General features: G+C 37.0%; 1 protein-coding gene and 1 pseudogene across 4 annotated transcripts in view; both read right to left on the reverse strand.

Moving 5' to 3' along the window:
* CWF19L2 (CWF19 like cell cycle control factor 2) overlaps positions 1 to 27,845 on the reverse strand; it is a 147,894-nt gene that overhangs the window by 73,051 nt on the left and 46,998 nt on the right. For 3 of the 4 annotated variants that reach the window (XR_009215545.1, XR_009215546.1, XM_032167290.2), the window contains exons 9-11: positions 26,389 to 26,482; positions 24,384 to 24,473; positions 309 to 425 (exon numbers count right to left, since the gene is read on the reverse strand). Coding sequence is in view for 2 of the 4 variants with exons in the window: in XM_032167290.2 (XP_032023181.1) it covers positions 309 to 425; positions 24,384 to 24,473; positions 26,389 to 26,482 (301 nt within the window). In the remaining 2 variants the exon portion in view is untranslated. The remainder of the gene's footprint in view (positions 1 to 308; positions 426 to 24,383; positions 24,474 to 26,388; positions 26,483 to 27,845) is intronic. The other variant, XM_032167291.2, reaches the window with a different exon arrangement.
* On the reverse strand, positions 10,879 to 12,490 carry LOC116476885 (SWI/SNF-related matrix-associated actin-dependent regulator of chromatin subfamily E member 1-like; annotated as a pseudogene).

A 27,845-nucleotide genomic window follows, 5' to 3' on the forward strand; every position in this document is an offset into this window, starting at 1 on the left:
TAAGAGCTATAGCAAGTATGCCAAAAGCAGCTGAAAACAACATCAAAGAAACGTACACCAAAATTAAAATTGCCTTAAACATTCAATGTTAACAACTATTTGAAAAAATACAGTTGGATTAGTTTCCATTCTGTAAAAGGCAAAGAGATATAACTAAGAATAAAAGTAATAACAACATCATTTACTACCTTCCAATATTAGCATTCAAAAGCCACAATTCAGAAAATATTTTATAATCTGATACAAAGAAAGCCCCAAGGGGAAGAAGGAATTCTGAATTAATAAACAAAGACATATGTTAAACATACCATCTGTCTCTTTCTTCTTCCTCCTTGTGATTCAAGAGATTTTCCGGGTGTGTTCACAGGCCATACTCTTCCAGACTGATCTGTTCTGACAAGGATTACTTCTTGCTGGTCTTCATTCTATAAAAAGATTTAGAGATAACTATTGAAATTATTGTGAAGAATGCTGAATGTTTTTACTTAATAACAAAAAAGCATTAAAATGTGAAAACAAACGTTTTCACATAATATTGGGGATTGCCTTAAATCTCCTGGATTTTCATTACTCTCTATACTATAAAATGAACATAATCTTTTGGGGAAAGGGTGAAAAATACCCAATGTTTATTTTAGTATTTTAAAAAAAGCAATCAGGAGAAGAAAATTTCAAATAAAGTTTTCATCTAGACAATATTAAAAGATGATGTATCAATAGTCCATGTGGCATTGTATGAGAATGCCCATCACTTACGCAGCAGATGTAATGTTTTTTAAATTTAAAGATCCTATCAAAATCTGATTATAAGAAATAAAACAACTAAAGACAAACTTGTTAAATTAGCAAATATAATGATACTACCCGTAACTTCTATTCTTTCTATTAACAGCCTTCAAATGCTTTTCAGTTTTCTGACTCTTCAGAAGGAATTATATCCCACACACTTTCAAGCCATATTTTTCTTACAAACTTTTGGCCAAATATAAACCTGGCACAGTACAGAATAAGAGTAAACTTTATTCTCTAATGGAAATGGAATGTTATTGGAAGGATTCTAATAATCAATAAAGAATATTAGAGAATGACAAAGGAAAAGAAACTGTTATATCAAAAAGACACTTGCACTTGTATGTTTATCACAGAACTATTCACAATAGCCAAGTCATGGAATCAACTGAAGTGTACACTAATGGATGATTGAATAGAGAAAATCTGGTGTATATATGCCATGGAATACTACACAATCACACAAAAAAAGAAATGTCTTTCACAGCAGCATGGATGGAGCTAGAGGCAATTATCCTAAGTGACATAACTCAGGAAATCAAATACTGCATATTCTCACTTAAAAGTGGGAACTAAACAATGGGTACACATGGACATAAAGAGGGAAATAAGAGACACTGCAGTCTCCAAAAGTGGGGAGGATGGAAAGGGAGTAACAACTGAAAAAATTACCTATTGGGAACAATTTTTATTATTCAGGTGATGGGTAAAACAGAAGCCCAAACCTCCTCACCATTATGCAATATATCCCTGTAACAAACCTGCATATGCAACCCCTGCACCTATTTTTAAAAAATTAAAAACGAAAATAATATTAAGGAATGAATTCAATAAAAATCCATCTGAAACAAGACCAAGCAAAATATTCACATTTTAGTTTTCTTCTCAATTGGAACCAACTATAGAAAAAAATCAATCCCAATTCCATTTAATAGATGTTAGTTCCCCTGCTGAAATGGAAGAAAAATAATATATATTATTGATCTTACATTCACACATAATATTAAATTGATACAAAAGATTATCATTACTTTTCTTCCTCAATAAATAAACGAACATTAATTAATGAAGTGCCATCTTTTAAAAGATCTTTCTACTCACTCCCTTACCAGATAGTAGAGATAGGCAACACATTATAAGCTGGCTTCTAACTTTACCACACTGATAAAGCTGGTCTCCCAAAGGACTTTCAAATTACTAAGTCCAATACATAATTATTAAATTGTCATCTTCCCTGATTTGAAAGCATTTGGTTCTGTTTATTACATTCTCTAGCCTGAAATTCTTCTTATTCCAGTTTTAAACACTCTACTCTCTCCTGGTTCTGCCTTTACCTCTCTGACACATTCATTCATTTATTCATTCATTCATCAAATATTTCTGAAATGTCTATTTAATCTTAGGAGTTAAAAGAAATATAACCCCTGCCTTCTATAAGCTTATGGCCTAGTAGGGAAACTACTCCCCACATGAATTATTAATATAAACAAAGTCACTTTCACTTTCTCCTTCATTTCCAGCTACCCCTCAAATGCTGATGATTCCAGGGTTCCTTGGTTTCCAGCCCTTCAGCCTGAAACCTAATCATCACCCATACTGCAAAAAAAATTCACTGTTAAAAACAAATACAATCATGCTATTCTTTGCTTAAAAATCTGCAGGGATCATTTATCACCAGAAGATCAATACCACTGTAAGTATGGCCCACAGACCATCACAAGTCCAAGAATTACTAGACATTAAATATTTGTTACTAATCCATGATGAGGACAGTACAGAAAGAGTGTTCTATAGCAACTGTATAGAATTGATATGGTTTGTCTCCATGTCCCCACCCAAATCTCATCTCGTAGCTCCCATAATTTCCATGTGTTGTAGGAGGGACCCGGTGGGAGATGACTGAATCATGGGGGCAGGTCTTTCCTGTGCTGTTCTCGTGATAGTGAATGGATCTCATGAGATCTGATGGTTTTAAAAACGGGAGTTTCTCCACACAAGCTCTCTCTTTCCTTGCTGCCATCCACATAAGATGTGACTTGCTCCTCCTTGCCTTCAGCCATGATTATGAGGCCTCCCCAGCCATGTGGAACTGTAAGTCCAATTAAACCTCTTTCTTTTGTAAATTGCCCAGTCTCAGGTATGTTTTTATCAGCAGCATGAAAACAGACAAATACAAGAATCATTTTATGTTGGTTCAATCTAAATAACAACTTGGGAGTTTATTTCATATATCTTTATTTCATCTTTCTATGATTATTTTTGATTGTATTTTATAAAACTATTAATCCATCACGGTCTGTAAAATTTTAAAATATATATAAACAACCCTGATCCTACACCACAGTCTAAATAGTGAAATAAAGGTAAAGCATTTTCACACAGTATACAAAGCCTTCAAATTCTGGCCCTAGACTTTCCTAGTTCCTTGTAATTTTCGTAAACGTACTGTACATTTTATTTCTTCTGCATGGAACAATTATCCCTTCTTGCTCAACTAGGAAATTAAGAATTTAGTCATAGCCAATGCTCTGTTCCCAATAATTTTTGGCACATGTATGTGGCTAGACTGTAATATTTTCAGTAACTATTTGTCTATTTATATTTATCTCTCTTTGCAGGACAAAGACTAAGCTATACACTACTTGGTACCTATAGGACCTGTCACAGTGTCAAACGATAATGGGAATTCAATAAGTGCTTGATAAATGTCATTAACAAGCTGGCGCCTCAGATAGATTAATTGTATCCCACAACTAACCCACTTTCCCCTTCAGTGAGCTGTTTCCTCCCTCTGCCAACTTTCTGTTCCTTAGGACTGCCAATACATAAGACCCCAAGTTGCTCCATTTTGGGTACCCAAGCCAGAGTGCATCTAACCATCTACATGGCATTAAAATACAAGATAGAAATGAGAAGTTCACTCTATACAGAAAATATGCAAAAACATTTTCATCATCCATGCAATTTTGTAATTTATCTCAAAAGAAACCAGAAACACTTCTTGATATAACTAAAAAGCATTTATAAACTCTTTCCATTTTCATAAGAATACCAAATGCTCCAGGTTTTTAAATTATCCCCAACAATTACAGTTTGCTCTGGAGGACTTTTTATTTTAAAAACATCAAAACTGATAATTTATTAAAGCGTTTTATATGGACACTTTAATTAACAAATCCCAAAATGCTCTCGGATCATTTACTCATTAATCCATAAAAGAACCTTCTGGCTGACAAAAATCATGGATTCTTATTTTAAAGGAAGAAAGGAGAAAACAAAACACTTTATATAAAGCTACAAAATCAATTTGCTAACATAACCAGAATAAACCTTCCCTGCTGGTATCTATAATATTTGTGAGATAATAAATTTCTCCCACAAGTGCATATCATTTTTATAGTAATAAAAAATTGAGGATTCAGGAGATCGTGGCAGACACAAGGCAAGACTAGATTGTAGCTCTGGACAGAGCAGCATGCAGGGGCTTGCATTGTGGATTTTAGCTCCAGATCGACTGCAAGAACAAACCAGCAATCCCGAGAGGACCCACAGACCCTCTGAAGGAAGCGGGCTGCTCCTGCAGCACCCAGGAGACACCCCAAATACCGTTAAGTGCCCCAACTGTGGAAGTGGGAACACACTTCCTCCCGAACACACATCCCCACTGGAGAAGTTGAAGGTCTGTTTGCAGGAGAAGTTTTCGACTTTACTTGGAGCTGAGTCAAGTTAGGGGGCCGAGTGAAATACAGGGGTAGGGGAAGGAGCAGAAAGGCCCTGGGATCTCGCTGGGTCCCCAAACAGCCCATTCCTGCCTGGCACCACAGGGATCCAATAGAAGGGTGGCCAGAGGAGCAGGGGGTAAAACTCCACAGGGAAAAGGAATTATCTAGCTGAACTTTGTAATAATTTGAACAGCGTGAGAAGCCTCCTGGCCAGAACTCTAGGGAGGGCGCAAATCCTGCATACAGACTTCACAGGCAGGGTAAGAACTAAAGCCCTTTTCTCTCACAGGTGGGAAGCAGATATCCTCGGGTAAGTTTTCAAGCCCACCTTGCCCTCAGACTGGAAACAGACTCCGCACTGCTGGTAGGGGCACAGTGGGAGTGAGACTGGCCCTTCAGTTTGCATGGGAGCTGGGTGAGGCCTGTGACTGCCAGCTTTCCCCCACTTCCTTGACAACCTGCATGACTCAGCAGAGGCAGCCATAATCCTAATAATAGGTAACACAACTCCAGTGACCTGGGAATCTCATCCCATCCCCCACAGCAGCCCCAGCAAGACGCACCCACAGAAAGTCTGAGATCAGACAGGCCGAGCCCCGCCCCCACCTGATGGTCCTTCCCTATCCACTCTGGTAGTGGCAGACAAAGGGCATATAACCTTGGGAGTTCTAGGGCCTCACCCACCACCAGTCCCTCTCCACCCTACTACAGCTGATGCTCTCTGGAAAGTGCCACCTCCTGGCAGGAGGCCAACCAGCCCAAAAATGGAGCATTAAACCACCAAAGCTAAGAACCCTCACAGAGTTCACTGCATCCTCCATCATATCCACCAGAACAAGCAGCTGGTATCCACAGCTGAGAGACCCAGAGACAGTTCACATCACAGGACTCTGCAGAAAACCCCCTGTACCAGCCCAGAGCCGGGCAGACTTGCTGGATGGCTAGACCCAGAAGAGAGACAACAAATACTGCAGTCCAGTTCACAGGAAGCCACATCCATAGGAAAAGGCAGAGATTACTACATCAAGGGAATACCCCCCATGGGACAACAGAATCTGAACAATAGCCTTCAAATAGCCTTTAGCCCTAGACCTTCCCTCTGACACAGCCTAACCAAATGAGAAGGAACCAGAAAACCAACCCTGGTAATATGACAAAACAAGGTTCTTCAACGCCTCCCAAAAATCACACTAGTTCACCAGCAATGGATCCAAACCAAGAAGAAATCCCTGATTTCTAACCTGAAAAAGAATTCAGGAAATTAGTTATTAAGCTAATCAGGGAGGGACCAGAGAAAGGCGAAGCCCAATGCAAGAAAATCTGAAAAATGATACAAGAAGTGAAGGAAAAAATATTCAAGGAAATAGACAGCTTAAAGAAAACACAATTAAAAACTCAGGAAACTTTGGACACACTTTTAGAAATGCGAAATGCTCTGGAAAGTCTCAACAATAAAATTGAACAAGTAGAAGAAAGAAGTCCAGAGCTCGAAGACAAGGTTTCAAATTAACCCAATCCAACTAAGACAAAGACAAAAAAATAAGAAAATATGAACAAAGCCTCCAAGAAGTCTGGGATTATGTTAATCAACTGAACCTAAGAATTATCGGTATACCTGAGGAAGAATTCTAAAAGCCTGGAAAACATATTTGGTGGAATAATCAAGGAAACTTTCCTGGCCTTGTGAGAGACATAGACAGCCAATACAAGACGCACAAGGAATACCTGGGAAATTCATCACAAAAACATCTTTGCCTAGGCACACTGTCATCAAGTTATCCCAAGTTAAGATGAAGGAAAGAATCTTAAGAGCTGTGAGACAGAAGCACCAGGTAACCTATAAAGGAAAACCCATCAGATCAACAGCAGATTTCCCGCAGAAACGCTACAAGCTAGAAAGGATTGGGGACCTATCTTCAGCCTCCTCAAACAAAACATTTATCAGCCAAGAATTCTGTACCCAGCAAAACTAAGCATGATATATGAAGGAAAGATACAGTCGTTTTCAGACAAACAAATGCTGAGAGAATTCACCATTACCAAACCACCACCTTCTGCATGGTTTTGAAGGTTCCTTTTGCTAAAAGGAGCTCTAAATCTTGAAACAAATCTTTTACATCAAAACAGAACCTCTTTAAAGCATAAATCACACAGGACCTATAAAACAAAAATACAAGTTAAAAGGCAAAAACAAAAAAACAAAAACAAAAGTACACAGGCAACAAAGAGCATGAGAAAAGTAATGGTAGCTCACCTTTAATGCTAACATCGAATGAATGTAAATGGCCTAAATGCTCCACTTAAAAGATACAGAACCACAGAATGGATAAGAACTCACCAACCAACTACCTGCTGCCTTCAGGAACTCACCTAACACATAAGGACTCACATAAACTTAAAATAAAGGGTTGAAAAAAGGCATTTCATGCAAATGGACACCGCAAGTGAGGAGGGGTAGCTATTCTTTTATCAGACAAAACAAACTTTAAAGCAACATAAGTTAAAAGAGACAAAGAGGGACAGTATATAATGGTAAAAGGCCTTGTCCAACATGAAAATATCACAATCCTAAACATATATGTGCCTAACACTGGTGCTCCCAAATTTATAAAACAATAGACCTAAGAAATTAGATAGACAGCAAAAAAGTAATAGTGGGGGACTTCAATACTCCACTGATAGCCCTAGATAGGTCATCAAGACAGAAAGTCAACAAAGAAACAATGAATTTAAACTATATCTTGGAACAAATGGATTTAACAGATATATACAGAACATTTCATCCAACAACTGCAGAATACACATTCTATTCAACAGCACATGGAACTTTCTCCAAGACAGACCATTTGATAGGCAATAAAATGAGCCTAAATAAATTTAAGAAAATTGAAACTATATCAAGCACTCTTTCAGACCACAGTGGAATAAAACTGGAAATCAACTCCAAAAGGAACCTTCAAAACGATGCAAATATAGGGAAACTAAATAACCTGCTCCTGAATGAGCACTGGGTCAAAAACAAAATCAAGATTAAAAATCAAAGAAATTAAAAAATTCTTTGAACTGAAAAACAATAATGACACAACCTATCAAAACCTCTGGGATACAGCAAAGGCAGTGCTAAGAGAAAAGTTCATAGCCCTAAACGCCTACATCAAAAGTCTGAAAGAGCACAAACTGACATTCTAAGGTCACACCTCAAGGAACTAGAGAAAAAAGAACAAACCAAACCCAAACCCAGCAGAAAAAAGGAAATAACCAAGATCAGAGCAGAACTAAATGAAATTGAAACAAACAAACAAACAAACCACAAAAGATAAATGAAACAAAAAGCTGGTTCTTTAAAAAGATAAATAAAATTGATACACTATTAGCAAGATTAACCAAGAAAAGAAGAGAGAAAATCCAAATAACCTTACTAAGAAACAAAAAAGGAGATATTACAACTGACACCACTGAAATACAAAAGATCATTCAAAGCTACTATGAACACTTTTATATACATAAACTAGAAAGCCTAGAAGAGATGGATAAATTCCTGGAAAAATACAGCCCTCCTACCTTAAATCAGGAATAATTAGACACTCTGAACAGACCAATAACAAGCAGCGAGACTGAAACGGTAATTTAAAAATTAACAACCAAAAAAAGTCCAGGACCAGAAGGATTCACAGATGAATTCTACCAGACATTCAAAGAAGAATTGGTACCAATCCTTTTGACACTATTTCACAAGATAGAGAAAGAAGGAACCCTCCCTAATTCATTCTGTGAAGCCAGCATCACCTTAATACCAAAACCAGGAAAGGACATAACCAAAAAAGAAAACTACAGACTGATATCCTTGATGAACACAGATGTTAAAATCCTTAACAAAATACTAGCTAACCAAATCCAATGACATATCAAAAAGATAATCCACCATGATCAAGTGGGTTTCATACCAGGGATGTAGAGACGGTTTAACATACGCAAGTCAATAAATGTGATACACCACATAAAGAGAATTAAAAACAAAAATCACATGATCATCTCAATAGATGCAGAAAAAGCATTTGACAAAATCCAGTATTCCTATATTATTAAAACTCTCAGCAAAATTGGCATACAAGGGACATACCTTAATGTAATAAAGGCCATCTATGACAAACCCACAGTCAACATAATACTGAATGGCCAAAAGTTGAAAGCATTCCCTCTGAGAACTGGAGCAAGACAAGGGTGCCCAGTCTCACCACTCCTCTTCAACACAGTACTGGAAGCCCTAGTCAGAGCAATCAGACAAGAGAAAGAAACAAAGGGCATCTAAATCAGTAAAGACAAAGTCATACTGTCACTGTTTGCTGACGATATGACTGTTTACCTTGAAAACCCTAAGGACTCCTCCAGAAAGCTTCTAGAACTGATAAAAGAATTCAGCAAAGTTTCTGGATACAAGATTAATGTACACAAATCAGTAGCTCTTCTACACACCAACAGCGAACAAGCAGAGAATCAAATCAAGAACTCAACCCCTGTTACAATAGCTGCAAAAATAAAAATAAAAATAAAATACTTAGGAATATACCTAACAAAAGAGTCAAAAGGCCTCTACAAGGAAAACTACAAAACACTGCTGAAAGAAATCACAGATGACACAAACAAATGGAATCACATCCCTTGCTCATGGGTGAGTAGAATCAATATTGTGAAAATGACCACACTGCCAAAAGCAATCTACAAATTCAACGCAATCCCCATCAGAATACCACCATCATTCTTCACAGAATTACAAAAAAAAAATTTCTAAAATTCATAGAAACTAAAAAATAGCCCACATAGCCAAAGCAAGGCTAAGCAAAAAGAACAAATCTGGAGGCATCACACTACCTGATTTCAAACCATACTATAAGGCCATAGTCACCAAAACAGCATGATACTGGTATAAAAATAGGCATACGGACCAATGGAACAGAATAGAGAACCCAGAAATAAACCCAAATACTTAAAGCCAACTGATCTTCGACAAAGCAAACAAAAACATAAAGTGGAGAAAGGATGCCCTTTTCAACAAATGGTGCTGGGATAATTGGCTAGCCACATGTAGGAGAATGAAACTGGATCCTCATGTCTCACTTTATACAAAAATCAACTCAAAGTAGATTAAGGACTTAAACCCAAGACCTGAAACTATAAAAATTCTAGAAGATAACATTGGAAAAACCCTTCTAAACATTGGCTTAGGAAAGGATTTCATGACCAAGAACCCAAAAGCAAATGCAATAAAAACAAAGATAAATAGCTGGGACCTATTAAATTAAAGAGCTTTTGCACAGCAAAAGGAACAGTCAGCAGAGTAAACTGACAACCCAAAGAGTGGGAGAAAATCTTCACAATCTATACACCTGACAAAGGACTAATATCCAGAATCTACAATGAACTCAAACAAATCAGCAAGAAAAAAAAAAATTTCATCAAAAAGCGGGCTAAGGATATGAATAGACAATTCTCAAAGACACACAAATGGCCAACAAACATATGAAAAAATGCTCACCATAACTAATGATCAGGGGAATGCAAATCAAAACCACAATGCAATACCACCTTACTCCTGCAAGAATGAGCATAATCAAAAAATCAAAAAACAGTAGATGTTGGCGTGGATGCGGTGAACAAGGAACACTTCTACACTGCTGGTGGGAATGTAAACTAGAACAGTCACTATGGAAAAGAGTGTGGAGATTCCTTAAAGAACTAAAAGTAGAACTGCCATTTGATCCAGCAATCCCACTACTGGGTATCTACCCAAAGAAAAAGAAGTCATTATTTGAAAAAGATACTTGTACATGCATGTTTATTGTGGCACAATTCACAATTGCAAAATCGGAGAACCAACCCAAATGCCCATCAATCAACAAGCAGATAAAGAAACTGTGGTGTATATATATATAATGGATTACTACACAGCCATAAAAAGGAATGAATTTAGCATTTGTAATGACCTGGATGAGACTGGAGACTATTATTCTAAGTGATGTAACTCAGGAATGGAAAACCAAACATCATATGTTTTCACTGATATGTAGGAGCTAAGCTATGAGAGGATGCGAAGGGATAAGAATAATACAATGCACTTTGGGGACTTTGGGGAAAGAGTGTGAAGGGGGTGTGGGATAAAAGACTACAAATATGGTCCAGTGTATACTGCTCGGGTGATGGGTGCACCAAAATCTCACAAATCATCACTAAAGAACTTACTCATGTAACCAAATACCACTGGTATAAAAAAAAAATTAAAATAAAAAAATTGTATTTATCTGCAAAAGACACTTCAGAGTCTAGTCATTCTAAATTTTCATTTACCCTAACAGATTTTTTTTAAAAAAACAAAAAACATTTTTTTCATTTAAAAAACTATTTAGGACATAAAACAAGGCAACATTTATTCTTTTTTCTCATCTTCTGGTAGGGGATCTGTCGGTGGCTCTTCTACTGTCGTGCTGTTACTCTCTGAGCCAGTGTTACTATCACTGGTTCCTTCCTCTGCCATACTGTCGACTCCCTCCTGCCCACTCTCCTTGTCCTCAGTAGTAGACGTGCCTTCTTCACCATTCTGTTGGCTCTCTGTCGTTTCTTCAAGGTGTGTCTCCTCTGTCTCCACTGGAATGTTCTCATCGTCTTTCTTCTCCTCACCTTTGTTTGGTGCTTGTTCTTCCTCAGGAATAATGCTGCTCTGACTGCACTCAGCTTGCTCTGCTGCCTCCTTCTCCCTTTCCTCCTGCTTTTTTGCTGGTCTGTTCCTCTGCCTGTGCAATCTCAGCTGCAACTTTCTCCATATCCACTTCTACTGTCAGACTGCACAATCTTTTTTTTTTTTTTTTTTTGAGACGGAGTCTCGCTCTCTCACCCAAGCTGGAGTGCAGTGGCGCGATCTCGGCTCACTGCAAGCTCCGCCTCCCGGGTTCACGCCATTCTCCTGCCTCAGCCTCTCCGAGTAGCTGGGACTACAGGCGCCCGCCACCACGCCCGGCTAATTTTTTTGTATTTTTAGTAGAGACAGGGTTTCACCGTGGTCTCGATCTCCTGACCTCGTGATCCACCCGCCTCGGCCTCCCAAAGTGCTGGGATTATAAGCGTGAGCCACCGCGCCCGGCCTTGCACAACCTTTTAAGTTCATTGTTAAGTGAATCTGTGCTTTCTAGGAATTTCCTCTTCTCCTCCTCTATTTGAAGAAGTTCAGCTTCTAGTTTTTGCTGATGAACCATTAAGGACTGGACCTGTCGTTTAAGGACCTGCATTCTAGCTGTTGCAACAACTGACCGAACGTCTGGCACCACACTCTCACTAAGGATTTCACTAAAGAGGTGGTGGTTTCTCTGGAAACAGTCAGTGGCTGTATGCTTCACTGAAAACCCATTACCATAATCATCTGGATCTTCAGCAAAGCTGAATGCTCATGTGTGGTTCTCCTTTCTCCATGCAAGACTGTCTCTGTCAACTTTCTTCCTCTAAAGCAGCTTCTGCACGATTTTTTGCATTTACGTAAGCAAGGTACGTGGGGGAATTACGATAGGCCTTCATAAATTCATTGTACTCTACCTTTCTGCTTCGTATATGTTTAAATATTCTTGTTTTTCTTCATCAGTGAGATCTCACCACATGCCACCAATAATCTCGCCAGTCTCCCACAACTTTAGGTCAGGGATGGAAGCCTTTACTTGGTCCCAGACCTTTCAGCTATACCTCATGTAGGGCATCAGCAGCTTATCTGGTGGCTTTGGAGGTTTTGGAATCGTAGTACCAGAGGATGCCATGACCTGGCTCTTGGCACCCGGGTTCCTTCCCAGCCTGTAGTTGTTGTAGGCGAGACGACTGTATGGACTGTATCCCACAAACCTTGGTGTGCTGGGCATTTGTGTTGCAGGAGCTGGGGTGGGAGGTGGGGCATAAGATGGTCTTTCCACAGGCAGAAAAAGTGCCTGCAGCTCTGGCTTCGCTTCCCTTTGTCCCGCGCCTACCCCAACAGATACTTAGAACTTAACTGTCTTCCCCACCTTTCCAGACCAAAGACCAAGCTGTATACTGCTTTGTATTGATAGGACCTAGCACAGTGTCAAACAGTGGGTACTCGATAAATGCTTGATAAATGAAATTAACAAGCTGGTGCCTCAGACAGGTTCATTATACACCCAAAGCTAACCCGCTTTCCCCTCTACTTTCCTCTTCTACCCACTTCTCTACTTTCTGTTCCTTAGGCCTGCCAATACAAATCACATTAAGTTTTGCCACTTTGGGTAACCAAGACAGAAATATTGAGGAGCTCAGAAACAATGAGTAAGTTCCCAACTTGCCATCACATTAATATAGAATATGAGGCTTAAGAACCTGTATCAGTGTCAACAAACTATGGGCCACAGGCCACCTCCAGTCTTGTGCTTGTTTTTAGTCATCCCATAAGCTGAGGATGGTCTTTACATTGTTAAATGGCTGGGGGGAAATCAAAACAAGAGTATTTCATGACAAATTAAAATTCTATGCAATTCTAATTTTAGTGACCGTAAATAAGGTTTTATTGGAACACAACCACGCTCATTCATTTATGTGTTATCTATGGCTGCCTTCATGATACAACAACAGTTGAATAGTTGTGGCACAGATTGTACAGCACACAAAATCTAAAATATTTACTATTTGGTCTCTACAGAAAAGTCTGCCAATCTTGGTTCTATATATTATTTAGCTAATAAAACTAATTCAAAATCACTTTATTGATTTTTCCTACTACCTAATAACAAGCAAGATTAAAACTTGCAATTTCTTAATAGTATTACATAAGATCCATGTTGGTAACAATGAGGATAAGAGAATAGGACCTGGTATTCTTATTTTGTTAAAAGATCTATGCTTGACTTCCATTTCAGGCCATGATGGACTAACAAAAAAACAGTATAACCTGCTGCTGTTTAAAAAAACTAGACAACAGGACAAATACATGAAACAACCACTTTTAGACACTGACCTCTAGAAGAGTGTAATCCCTAAAAGAAGGGAAACAAATGAGATGAGCCCTAGGATGGCCACAGCTTTCTACTAAGAGGCAGTTTATAGACTGCAGTACAAAGGAATTTAATCAGACCTCAGCTTCCTTGCTGACTAAATTGGGATATATTTTAACAAGATGTTGGAAGTAAGAGAAAAACTAGTAAAGAATATGAAGCAAACCAAAAAAAAAAAAAAGAAGATAATGCAAATTAAGAAATTTTATTTATTTACATAAAAGAAAGGCAATTATACTATTTGGCCTAACAGTATCTATTTACTGGATCAAGAGATAACTTAATTTAAAAATATAGAAAGCAAAAGAAACAACTAAGAACCAAAGTGGCTTCCACCAGGATTGGAAGAAGGTCTGGAAAGAACTCACGACATTGCTATTATTTGGTATAGGCCGGCCTAGCACTACTTGTATGTAATATGCTGATTAAAAAGAAAAGGAAAAAGTATACACTGCTTTGATTCAAAGCTACTATTAAAAAGTGTAAATGTTTGAAAGCCTTTTCTAGCATTGGGAAATAAAGCAAAACTCTCCTACTAAATCAGATTTTCCTATCAGTGGTCTACAAACTTCCAGAATTCGTGATGGTAGCCTACAAGTTTGTTATCACTGAATGCCATAAAGCATGATTCAACTTTTATCTTTTAAAATTTCCATAATCACTTATTACTATTCTTAGTATTTTCATGACTTTCTAATGATTTCTACTTTATCTCTAATGATGTCCACAAGTTGTTCCCTACACACAAGTACCTGGCCAAGGTAGTGGGTGGACTGAACACCAAGCTACCCTCTGATAACTGAGATGTATGTCCTAGCCCAAGGCTACTATTTAATTTGTACAAAAGCATTCACAGGACTGCATCTGCCCAAAGGAAACATCTTTTTCTAACTCCATGAAGGCATCATATAGGCTCAATGCAGCTCTTTTAAAAATGTTTTTAAATTCTCAATTCTGTCCGTACTGTCCCCCTTTTAAAATTCTTAATATACTATTGTGTTTTCCTTTTTTTTTTTTTTTTTAGATTGGCCTTCTTAGAGGCTACCTACTAACTTTTTTCAAAGAATAAATTCTTGGGTTTTTAAAAAATCTTTTCTATTTATTTTTTATTTTCTATTTTAGTAATTTCAGTTTTTAATCTATCCTTTGTGTATCGTATCTACTCTTTGTTATGTTCTCTCTTATCTCTTTTGTGTTATTATTGGCTAATGACACAGACAGTATTACTAATTATTAATAAATAATAGCTATATTAATTATAACTTAATTTTCTGTTAAATCAAAGAATGATACACAGATTATTTACTATTTTTGAGTAGACGGGAACATAATAAATACCAGAAGATTTTTCTATGATTCACTGTGATATGGCAAGTGTTTTTCTTTTCTTTCCTTTTTTTCAGTATTCTGGAGTTTCACTCAACTAATTCTATTTTCTCTTCCTCATCAATCTTCATTAACAACTGTCTACTATAATTATTTTAGTCAGAACCTCTTTGGTACCTGCATATTTATGCACTATGAAATTGAAAACTGTATTTTCAGTTTTTCTAAAAGCACATTAAATTTGATTTCTGTCTTCAACAATTTGTTATGCATTCTACAACATGGTTAATTTTAAAATATGTACAAGGATAAAATTTACCTTGGGTTTTTTTTTTCCACTTAAAATGTTTTCCCTTTAAACTGCAAATGTATAATTATGTGACATCGTCCCTCCATCTAACCGTTCCCCCTACAAAAAAAAAAAAAAAAATCTGGAAACAGAACACGTATGAATCCATCCCTCCAAGACAAAACCAAAGTCTCAACTGCTACTGAACAGTATAAGGACTCAATATTTTTCATATGCAATAATATTGCATTTTTCCCTTAAATTTAACAACAGAAAAGGGAATTAAATGCTAATAGTAGAGTTAGTGAGAAAAAAAAATAATGAGCATTTGAGGGAATAGAAGTAAACTGGGGAAGGAGAGAGGCTGCTGCTGGGTCATTCTTCCCTCTCTAAGGAAATCAATTAGTTGTGGCTTCAGTATCTGTTACAGAGCCCTGTTCAAAGTTTGAGATAGTCTATGACATAATTCTTCATCCCAAAATTAGATCATTAATAAATATACAATCATAACTATCCAAAACAACTATTCTACAATTTCTCTAAATTATTATACCTGAGAAAATACTGTTCATAAAACAATAAAAAAAAAAACTTTAACTACCCCAGAAAGCATTAAGAATTAAATACATCCTGTAGTCATATGAGTGGGTGTTTCCTATTCCATGACTGAAGCCTACAGGTCAACACTCCCAGCTAGGATAATACCATGCTAAAGATTATTTTTGTGGTAAACAAATAAGGCTTACAGATAGTAGTCATAAATAGAATAGCTTTTCCTCTGGAAAAGTTACAAAATGGTAACAAGATACCAAAATAATGGCTATAGCCTCAGAACATTCTCTGGATGCCCAGATTGCACTAGGCCCTATTCAATACTTCCATATTTCTATACTTTTCCTTTGAAGGACCGTCAAAGGACTGTAATCATATATTTGTATAATTAATCTTATTTGTATGTTCTCTTTCCTGAAAGAAGCTTTTATAAGGAGTATATGACGTCTGAATTAAGATCTCAAGGATATACAGAAGGTAACTGCATGAAAAATACTCTAGGCAAAGAAAGACTGTGTAAAGGCACTGAGGCAGGAGGGAAAACAGCTACTTCGGAGGTCAAGACAAGAGATGATGGTCATCTTAGTGTGGTAGATATGAAAAACAAAGAGCAGAGTTAAGAAATATTTAGCAGGTAAAATTGACACCATTTCACGATGAATTTTATGTGAGGTATGAGACTAGACAACAGATAGATTCTGTATGCTAATACTAGTTTGTATTTATATATCATTTGCTTTAGTTTATTTTTTCTTAAAATATTTGCTCCTATAGTAATACTCTTATTTCAAGAAATAAGCCCTCTAGTAATGCCTAAGATGATATTTCTAACTGCACAGCAGAGAAATGAGGGATACTTTAAGGAGGGTTAATAAATACAAGCTGAACTGTATAGAAAATAGGTACATCTATTGACCTTTTTTACTTGGCTGGGGAAAAAACTAGCTAAATGACTAAAAGGAAATAATATTTTTGCATACCTACTCTGTGTCAAGCAAGACTATACCTCAAGTAAAGTGTGCCTACAGTAACATGGCAAGGTAAATAGAATAAATGCAAAGCTACAATAATGTTTACTTTAGATTTAAAATATTTGACCTAGAAAATTGAGAGTGCAAAGGCCTTCTACAAAGAAGGAACTGCAAAGTATTCATTGAGTAAAGGTCAAACCTCACTGTTTAAATATTAAAAGTAAACCACAAGCAAGTTTTTTATAGTCTTGTAACTTTTTTTCTGTTGTACTATGCTTAGGGGATCAACTGCAGAGGTTGGGGTGCTAAAACATTTTTTAAAAAGACACAGTCTAAGAGTTCACATATTCTGGGAATCACAGCAATGACAGTGAACTTGTGAACACAGTGAACAATGCACCCAAGAATCAGATCCAAAAGACAGTGTTAAAGCAGTAATTGAATATGGTCAAACTACTACTGGAAATACTTCAAATAACTAGTCAAGTACCTGATTTATATACAAAATGATGAATTTATCTGTTTATTTATTAATGTTTCTCTATGGCCCTTAGTTAATTCAATTTCTTTAAAGATAATGTCCATAAACCCTCTCTATGTACATGCAAAGGGACCAAAATGCATTTCTCTTCTTTATCAGCAGTGTAGACAAAACTTTAAAGCTACTACACCATTAAGCAAAGATTATTTCATTCTTTGTTACAAATGTTGAGCTTAATTTCCTGCATTATCTTTTCTTATAAAGTACAAAGCTAAATTCCTTTAGATTAAATGTATACATAATGTGACTCCATTGAAGGATTATTAACAGGCACAAGTTATGGAAGGGCAGATTAGGACTACCATATTAAAGAATTAAGATTAGATTTTTCCTGATATAAAACTAGCAATATCCAAAACTCAGTGAGACCTCATCACTCAGTGTTCAAGTACGAGTTAGATGGAGAAGCTATGTGGTTGGCTTAATGTTAAAATAAAGAAGCTGTACTTGTGTGATGGCCAGACTAGATGATGTCAAAGATCATGGATCATTTTTAAGATTTACAATAAAATACTACAGAGAATAAAATAAGTTAAAGACATTCATAAAACAAGTATTTCAGTATGTCTTGGTTGTCTACAAGATGTCAAGTATTACTCTACGTACTAGATATGAACTGAAAGAATAACCCTTGTCCTAAACAGTTCACCCTCTAAAGGAGAAGAGGGATAAGGAAACTAATAATTAAAAGTGCTGATGGTTTTTCACTAAAGCCAAAATGATATTCATAGATAAGTGAATGAAGAGATTTACCTTATTCCTGTAACTTAATACTTCCAACAAAAGAGCTAAGCAATGAAAGAATTCTTCCCTGTTCAAGCATTCTATGCATGGGGTTTTCTTGTCTCTCAAACAGCAAAATTTCCATCAGAAGTATTCCATGATTTTCCTCTAGAACGTCATCAAATCTCCATGGTAGTAAACAACTTTGTATTCCACTCTAATTTCTAAAAAAAACCACTTTGAAAGGTAATCAAGGCCCTGGATCTGATGGAATAAATTACTTTAGTTGCAGTAGAGAATTCTTTCAGAATTTTTGACAAAGATTTGTTTTATGTATATATACTTAGTAAAGCTTGAACCAGATGTGCAAGTGTGCTTGAACCTTCTCTGCAGAGAATATGAAAATATGCCTTTCTGGTCAAAGAATCCTTAGGGAAAAAAAAGCTTTCTATTTGAAGCTTCAAAGGGCTATACAGTTTCCAAAAGAGACTAACAAACAGAAATTATACTTTGTATGATACTTCGAATACTAATCTACTGAGTACTGAAGTCCACTGCTCAAAGATAGGAGGAGCTAGAAATTTAAAAAACAATGAGTAATATCAGAGTCATGTGCACAAGGGATGAGATATAGCCTGTCAATTATTCTGTCATATCCTCAAAACCGTAGGAGAAATGTTATTTAACAGAGTATCTGCTTCAAATGTTTTCCTTCTGTTTCAAGCCGCAAACCAGCTCAAACATTTCAAGCAAGGTTTCTCTATGTGGCTCCTTTTGCTTACCTAAGATACTTTGAAAACTGACTTTACATTAAACAACTGCACAGAATAATGGAAAAAGCACTTCACTTTAGGAGGTGTATGAAATAAAATCTGGTGGGACACGGCAAACCTTAGTCAAAAGATGAGAAGAAAATGGTCAATTCATTTGATAGGGTTAGCAAAGCTTGACTACAAGAAGTAACACAAAAATCTCAGGCTTAGGTCTATTCTTTTATAAGAGTGTGGTGTGTGTGTGTGTGCGTGCACATGCACACACACACACACACACACACACACTATCATAAAACAGCAAGATATATTCTTATTGGTTAGGGTCCCATACAGTAGTCTCAAATTTCTGACCCATTATTCTGTTAATTCTACAAAGATCTCTCCTGCTATGGAGGGACCCTAACCTGCCTAAAAAAGTTAATTTCCCTTAGATGGTTAAGTAACTTTGCAACTCTGAGATTAAGAAATAAATCAAACTTAACCTTTTATATTGTGTTTAGGTAAAAGTATAGTAACCTTTTTTGATATAAAATTTATTTCACTTTAACGCAGGAAACACATTTTTAATGGCACTCACGTTCATTTATAATGACTTGTTCATTATAACTTTTTAAGAATGTGTGTTTGTCCTTTGAAGGTATTTGAAACCCTTAAGTGAATAAGCTATACAAAACTAATAACAGCTTAAAATTTTATAATTTAAGCAAACCATGAAAATGGTAAAGAATTTTAGTCTGATTATTTCTTTTTTTGTTTTTTTTTTTTTTTTTTTGAGACGGAGTCTCGCTCTTTCACCCAGGCTGGAGTGCAGTGGCGCGATCTCGGCTTACTGCAGGCTCCGCCCCCCGGGGTTCACGCCGTTCTCCTGCCTCAGCCTCCCGCGTAGCTGGGACTACAGGCGCCTGCCACCTCGCCCGGCTAATTTTTTGTATTTTTAGTAGAGACGGGGTTTCACCGTGTTAGCCAGGATGGTCTCGATCTCCTGACCTCGTGATCCGCCCGCCTCGGCCTCCCAAAGTGCTAGTCTGATTATTTCTTAAAATAATTGAGTGATTTGCTAAATTTACCAAGAGTATTTAATGCTTAAGGAAGGGCAGGTTATTTAAGCTAATAAATTTAATAAACATACTAATTAAAATTAAGCATTCCTTCCTATGCTCATATACATTTAATGCCCCTTCAGATATTTTAAAAACCTGATTATCAAAAATACTGGTTTTTCTATTCTAGAATATATGATAATCAAAGTAAAAGAGAAGAGTACTTATGATTCACATTTTATTTTCTTCATTAGGCCTAATATTTAAAGAGAGGGACAAAGGCAGAGATGGACTGTCAGAAGATCAAAATGGCACAATGGTCTCTTAGTCCCATCGACTGGACGTCATTCTAGAGGCCTCAGCACTGCTCCCATGAAGCTTGTGCTACCACGCTGTGGAACAGTCATGTCACTACAGTTGTCTGAAATGAACAGCATTTGATATAAAGAAATTTTTCTTATAAAGATAATTTTTCAACCAACCAAAGGGAAAAAAAATGTGCCTGATTCAGGAATCCCCTGAAGTCCAGCCACAGCTTTAGAACCTTTAATGAAAGTGACAAGTGCCAGGAAAGAAACAAGTATAAATGAGAAGGTGGTAACAAGTGTACATATATATATAATTTGAAAAGATACATGCCATAGAAAATACTTTAAGAATCTTTGAGGTTTCTGACAAACATACTCTTACCACACGATCTGGCAACTGCATTCCTTGATGTTTACCCAAAGGAGTTTTTTATTTTTTTGTTTTTTGAGACGGAGTCCCACACTGCCACCCAGGCTGGAGTGCAGTGGCACAATCTCAGCTCACTGCAACCCCCGCCTCCCAGGTTCAAGCAATTCTCCTGCCTCAGCCTCCCCAGTAGTTGGGATTACAGGTGCCCACCACCATGCCCAGCTAATTTTTGTATTTTTAGTAGAGACAGGGTTTTGCCACATTGGCCAGGCTAGTCTCGAACTCCTGACCTCAAGCGATCTGCCCATCTCGGCCTCCCAAAGTGCTGGGATTACAGGCGTGAGCCAGTGTGCCCAGCCTACCCAAAGGAGTTGAAAACTTTTGTCCACACCAAAAACTGCACACAGTATTGCAGTTTTATTCATAACTGCAAAAACTTGGATACACCAAGATGTCCTCCAATAGGTGAATGAATAAGTAAAATGTGGCACCCACAGACCATGAAATATTATTCAGCACTAAAAAGAAATGAGCTGTCAAACCATGGAAAGACAGAGAGGAATCTTAAATACACAGTAGAAGCCAATCTGAAAATGCTACGTACTATACTGTATGATTTCAAGTACATGACATTCTGGAAAAGGCAAAACTATGGAGACTAAAAAGATCCGAGGTTGCCAGGGTTAAGGGGTAGGGAGGGATGAACAGGTGGAACACAGAAGATTTAGTACAGTGAAAATTCTCTGTATGATACTACAATGGTGGATACATGTCATTACACACTTATTCAAACCCATAGATGTACAATACCAAGAGAGGACCTTAATGTAAACTATAGACTTTGGGTGATATAATGTGTCAATGCAGGCTCGTCAATTGTAACAAATGTACTCCTCTGGTAGGGGCTATTGATTATGGGGGAGGCTGTGCTTATGGAGGGGCAGGAAGTATATGGGAAATCTGTGTACCTTCCTCTTAATTTTGCTGTGAACCTAGCACTGCTCTAAAAAATAAAATCTTAAAAAGAAAAAAGTCCTTGAGGTTTCAAAAATGGAAAATGTTGCAACTGTATGACAGGATTAGAAAAAGGCCATAATGAAGAAGAGTGATGTCTGGCACAAACAATAAATAGCATAGGTAAATGTGAACGAGACACTGGTTATGTGTAAGACAGTCTTGGAGGTAGGACTGGCAAACAGGGCCATACTGTGGAAGGCTATGCTGCAGGAAAATCTGGTACTTACAGTTAGCACTAATAAACCACTTAAAGTTTCAGAGTACATAATTAGTTAACCACAAGGACACTCGAAAACAATAATTTGGCAGAAGTGTGTAAGATGGACTTCACAGTATACCTAGTTCTAGCTATCCTCCCAGTCCCTACTTTTTAATCCTATAGTAATTTCTCACTCTCCATTCTTTAATCTGTATGAGAAACTTTTTAAAAGTATTAGGTACCACAACTTAGTGTAAACAGCCATTTTCATAAACATACTCTCTATAATGTTATCTAAGTCATGAATGATGTTAGCCTGAAGAAAATTCTAGGGAAGTTGACATTCTCATCTCCTCCCACACTGACAGTAAATTATGTAAATTGATCTTTGAGAACAGACCTTTAAAATCAGTTTTGAACTTCATTATATCCCAAACCTGATTCTCCAAAGGAGCAGCTGACTTTGTCCTTCAGCATCAAAAAGAGGTATCATGTCAACACAAGTACTTTTGTGGGTTTAAATCCTTGCCCTGCACTTACCAGTTGTATACCTGGACAAGTTACTTAACCCTCTGTGCCTCAGTTTCTTGATCTATAAAACTGCAAAAATGACATGGACTGCCTCAAAGGATATTGTGAAAATTGCATGAGTTATTTTGGGGGAAAGTGCAGGATTTTGTTTTTAGTGTTTTTATTTTTATTTATTTATTTATTCTTTTTTTAAGACAGGGTCTCACTCTGTCATCTAGGCTGGAGTGCAGTGGTGCAATCACGGCTCACTGCAGCCTGGACCTCCTGGCCTCATCAAACAATCCTCCACCTCAGCCTCCCAAGTAGCTGGGACTACAGGAGCACACCACCACACCCAGCTAGAGTTATGCATATACATCTAAATCTGTAATGCAGAAGTTGAACTCAGCTGTTCAACTTCTATCTACATTTATGCCTGTGATTATTTCACGCAGTATCATAGATTTAAATATCACTTATATGTTAATAACTCCCAAATTTCTGTCTCCAGCACAGAGGACTTTTTCCCAACTACCCAATTCTATCTTCTCCGACTCCCAACCATCAAACTGCCTACATGACATCTCCACTTGTTCCACATCTAACAGGAATCCCAACTCTCAATATATCCAAAACAGAACCTTTGATTTGCCCCAAAACCCATTCTTCTCTTTCTTCCACAACTCAAATAATGGCTATTCTTTCAGCTGCTCAAGCTAAAAACCTTGGAGTCCTCTTTGCCTCCTCTCTTTTTCCCATGTCTAAACCACCATATGCCTAAACCCACCCCATGCCTAAACCACCATAAAAATCCTGTCAGTCTTTCTTTCAAAATATATACAGAAAGTATTTATACAAATACAAAATGCAATCACTTCTAACCATCTCCATAGCTACTATCTATCTTGGTCAAAGCCACCATCATTTCTTATCTGCATTATTACGAAAGCCCACCTCTACTTCAGCTTCTGCAAACCGTTCTTAATAGAGAATCCACAACAGTCCTGTCAAAATATGTTTTCTGCTTAAAATCATTTAATGGTTTCTCACCATCTCAGTCAGAAAAAAAAGCCCACCTCCTTACTATGATTTTCAAAGCTTAACATGATCTGGCCGCCTATAATCTCTCTAACCTGTATCTCCTACTTCCCTCTCTCATTTATTCCACTCCAGCAACACCGGTCTCATTGCTATTCTTCCTACACATCAGACATATTTCCATCTTTGGGCCTTTAAATCTCTGTTCCCTATGACTACCGTGCTCTTCACTCAAATACACAGAAATTCACTCTTCCACTAACTACAAGTCCTTACATAAAGGCCTTACACTTTTTCAACAGAATTGGCCTGTGCATTCCAAACCACCAACCCACCTGTCACTCAAAATTGCCACTACCCTGCCATAGGGTAACTTTCTGATATACCGTATTATTTTTTAATTTGCTTACCATTTTTATAATTTATTGTTTCCCTCCCTACCCAAATGAAAGTTCCATGCAGGTAGGTGTTTTTATTTGTTTTGTTCACTAACAGATAGATGAATTAATCATAGACCAAGTAATTTGTTTTATATGAAATGAATATCTAAAGTCTCTCCTTCTGAAGGAGACAGTTAAGAAGCAGTTTGACTCATACAGAAGCAATCAGTAAGCAGCACAGTCCAGAATAAAAGCAGGACTCCTTGGTCTCAGCCCGTGGCTTTTTTCCACCAGGGAACACTGACAGAATGTGAGAGAATACATAGAAAACTCAATTTTTTAAAACAAGCATGCATACACATAAACACACAGACACATATACAGACACCATCTCACATTAAAATGTTACCACTGCCAGCTGGGCACAGTACCTCACATCTGTAATCCCAGCACTTTTGGAGGCCGAGGTGGGTGGATCATTTGAAGTCAGGAGTTTGAGACCAGCCTGGCCAACATGGTGAAACCCATCTCTACTAAAAATACAAAAATTAGCCAGGCATGGTGGTGCACACCTGTAGTACCAGCTACTCAGGAGGCTGAGGCACAAGAATTGCCTGAACCCGGGAGGCAGACGTTGCAGTGAGCCAAGATCATGCCACTGCACTCCAGCCTGGGCGACAGAGCAAGACACTGTCTCAAAAAAATAGATAAAATAAAAAATAAAATAAAATAAAATATTACCACTGCCCAGTAGTAGTGTTATATAAGGTAATTACATTCTCCAAACTTTTATTACTTACCTCTACCCCAGATTTTTTTGGTATATGTGTTATAGTTTCTTTGAATTTATTTGCCTTTTCAAGTTGAGCTTTAAGTTGTTCAGCTAATTCCTTCAAAAAGAAAAACAAGTAAAATATGTGCGATATGTAGTTTAATTCTTTACGACAAAATGTTCAAATTTACACAACAGAAGGAAAAATAGCATAATCAACACTCATGCAGCCATCATCTAATTTCAATTACTAACCCACAGCCTAGTATATTACTTTTTAATGAACTTATCTCAGTTACAAACTTCTTGAATACCTGTGACATGTGTTTATGCTTCAAAGATAAATAATTACAAGGACATATATTTTGGAGGAGATAGATGAAGGAAATCATAACCTTAATGACATTTTAATAATTACTAAATATTATAAAAGTTCAATACTTTCAACTTCAGTTACTGGTAACAAAAAAGCTATCACAAGATTTAAAATGTTACCTTCTTTATTGTTGATAATTTAGATGAAAATTCTGAATATATTTCATTTTTATTCTAGGAAACTTACAGAAATTTATAGAAAACAAATGCCATATAAAGCAATAAACCATGAAGTAATACATTAAATAAGTAGATTTATGTGACATGCAAAGAATAGCAAGCGCCACCACAGTGTTCTTCTTGAACACAAGACACATATTTTACCCTTTTACCTAGATGACCTCTCTTTCACTATTTTAACTAATTCCTCTGTACTTTCAAAGCTCAAACTTTCTTGCTATCGTTACTGTTGTTGGTTTATTTCCCTTAGCAATTTCTAGGATGAGTGGAAGTTCAGTGTTTCCAAGGATCAGATTCAAAGAGATAGAGCAGCATATGCAAGACATGCCCTTTATTAGACATACACAGAAATATCTTGTTTGGTTACCATTTGTTCTACTACAGTATTGTACTAATAGTTTACCAAAACATAGACTACTTAAAGATCCCTTATATTTGGGTTTGAGATGAGTGCATACATATGACCATGACTGAATCTATTCTATCAATATGTGGAATATCTGGCTGTGCTATTCTGCCACGTGCACTTTAATATATACATCTCAATGTATATTATTTTAATATGCATGTGACAATATAATAAGTGAATGGATGAATGGATAAATGCAGCTCTTACCAAATCATCCCTATTTCTTACAATTCTGAGGTAAATTAGTCTTAAATCAAACATTACTACAGGAATTAAATGAGTTAGCCTACACAAAGGATCTAACATAGTATCAGGCACAGCACATTTACTTAAAACTTGCATAAATGACTTAATCCTCCTTTTTCAGGTTCTTAAGTAATTTGGAAAAGTAAAAAACATTCTTACAAATATATGACAAAAATGAGGTAGAAAAAGTGACATCTTTATCTCCCTTAAATATGCTCAATGAGTTAGAAATGCAGGAATAAAGTAAATAGCAAAGTAAAAAATAAATTTAAAAGCACGAAGTTCCTTAGGATCTTAAATTTCAGAGATCTGACAGAGAAATTAGATCATTTATTTAGAAGTAGGCAGACAATACTGTTCACTGAAAGGTTCAAGAATTTTTTTTTTTTTTTTTTTTTTGAAGACACAGTCTCGCTTTGTCGCCCAGGCTGGAGCTGCATTGGCGTGATCTTGGCTCACTGCAATCTCCGCCTCCTAGGTTCAAGCGATTCAACTGCCTCAGCCTCCCCAGTAGCTGGGATTACAGGCATGCGCCACCACACCCAGCTAATTTTTGTATTTTTACTAGAGATGGGGTTTCACCATTTTGGCCAGGCTGGTCTTGAACTCCTGACCTCAAGTGATCCGCCTGCCTTGGCCTCCCAAAGTGCTGGGATTACAGGTGTCAGCATGGCGCCAGGCCTGAGAATTTCTTTAAGGAATCAATAGCCAACAGCTATTCTCACAGTGTGCTATATCCACACTGCTAAGGAACTTCTAAAATTACTCGTAAGAAGTTAAATATTTAATCACTATTCTCCAAAACAACATCTAAGAGTCTTACCATATTCCCCATCATCTCTGCTTTGATAATCTTGGCTCCCAACTTGTTCTTCTCATCAACACTCAGGATGTGAACGGACTCATGCTCTGGACTGCTGTTGGAACAGGACAGATTAACAGCATATGAAATATAGGTGCAATGCAAGCAATAACATCAAGACTCAAATGTTATTTTAACTGACCTCAACAAAGCATTCAGTACCAATAGGAGATCATGATTGTAATACATGTAATTAAACTCAATGTTTTTCCATAAATTGATAAAGTTCTCTGTTACAATGCCACAACCATCTATGGCAGTTATAATAACTGATCAAAATCCCAATCACAATGAGATAAATAGTATTTATCAACTCTTCTTATTTAATATCCCCATACTCGTAATTTTAAAAAGGTAACAAACAAAAAACTAGAACCAGGCCATAATTCTATACATTTTTGGAAACTCTTCTCAGCCGACATAAGTTGTTAATAATCTAAGAAAATATAAAAAGATATATCTAACTGCATTCAAAGAATAAAACCAATGATCATGTGCTTTTTTGTAAAGTCAGTCCAGAACATAACACACAATCAAATAATATAAACTAGTTTAAAACTCATATCATGTGCCAAACCTAAAATATGGAAGCCTCACACAAAAAAAGAAACCTCCAGCCAAGGTCAGATTTCCCTAGCTTACTGCCTTAAGAAATAATTCAAGGCTACAGTGCAGGACAGCGACCTCAGTCAGAGCCTGAAGGATTTCTGCATAAAGGAGACATAGCCAGGAGTCCAAGGCAGCTAGAGTTCACAGAACAGAGTACCAAAGAAGAGAAGGCTGCACCATAAGAAAATCCCAGAGAACTGCAGAGGGTTCCCCCTGAGTACTCAGAAAGAAAACACCTGCAGTCAGGGAAAGAACTAGCCCAAAGGATTAGAGGTAGAGTACTTGGCATTCCTGGGAACTACTTATCCAGTCCCACTAGCTAGACTAGGAAATCACGTAATTCAAAAAGCACTAGACACAATATTAAGAGTCTTGCTTCATTAGTGGGAAACAGCATGCCCTAGACTAAATGCTGCTCTGGGCCCACCTAAAAAATGTTAAAACAAAAGTTAAAAGGATCAAATGTTTTCCAATTAACCAGAACAATATAAATATTCCAGAACAAAGCTCAGGAATATTTATAGAAATTCAAAAATGTCTAGCACTCAACAAGGTAGTCTGTAAAACTTATTACCTAATCAACAATGATCAGACAGGCAAATAAGTAGAAAAACACAACCCATAATTAGAACAAAATGCCATCAGTCAAAATCAACCCAGAACTGTATACAGATGTAAAAAATAGCAGACAAGGATACTAAAAGTGATTATTATAACTGTGTTCCATATGTTCAAAAAGTCAGACACAACAAAGATATAAAAAAGATCCAAAATAAACTTTTACAGATGAAAACTACAATGTGTGAGAT

This window comes from Hylobates moloch, unplaced genomic scaffold (assembly GCF_009828535.3).
Source record: "Hylobates moloch isolate HMO894 unplaced genomic scaffold, HMol_V3 SCAFFOLD_11, whole genome shotgun sequence".
Taxonomy (NCBI): Eukaryota; Metazoa; Chordata; class Mammalia; order Primates; family Hylobatidae; genus Hylobates; species Hylobates moloch.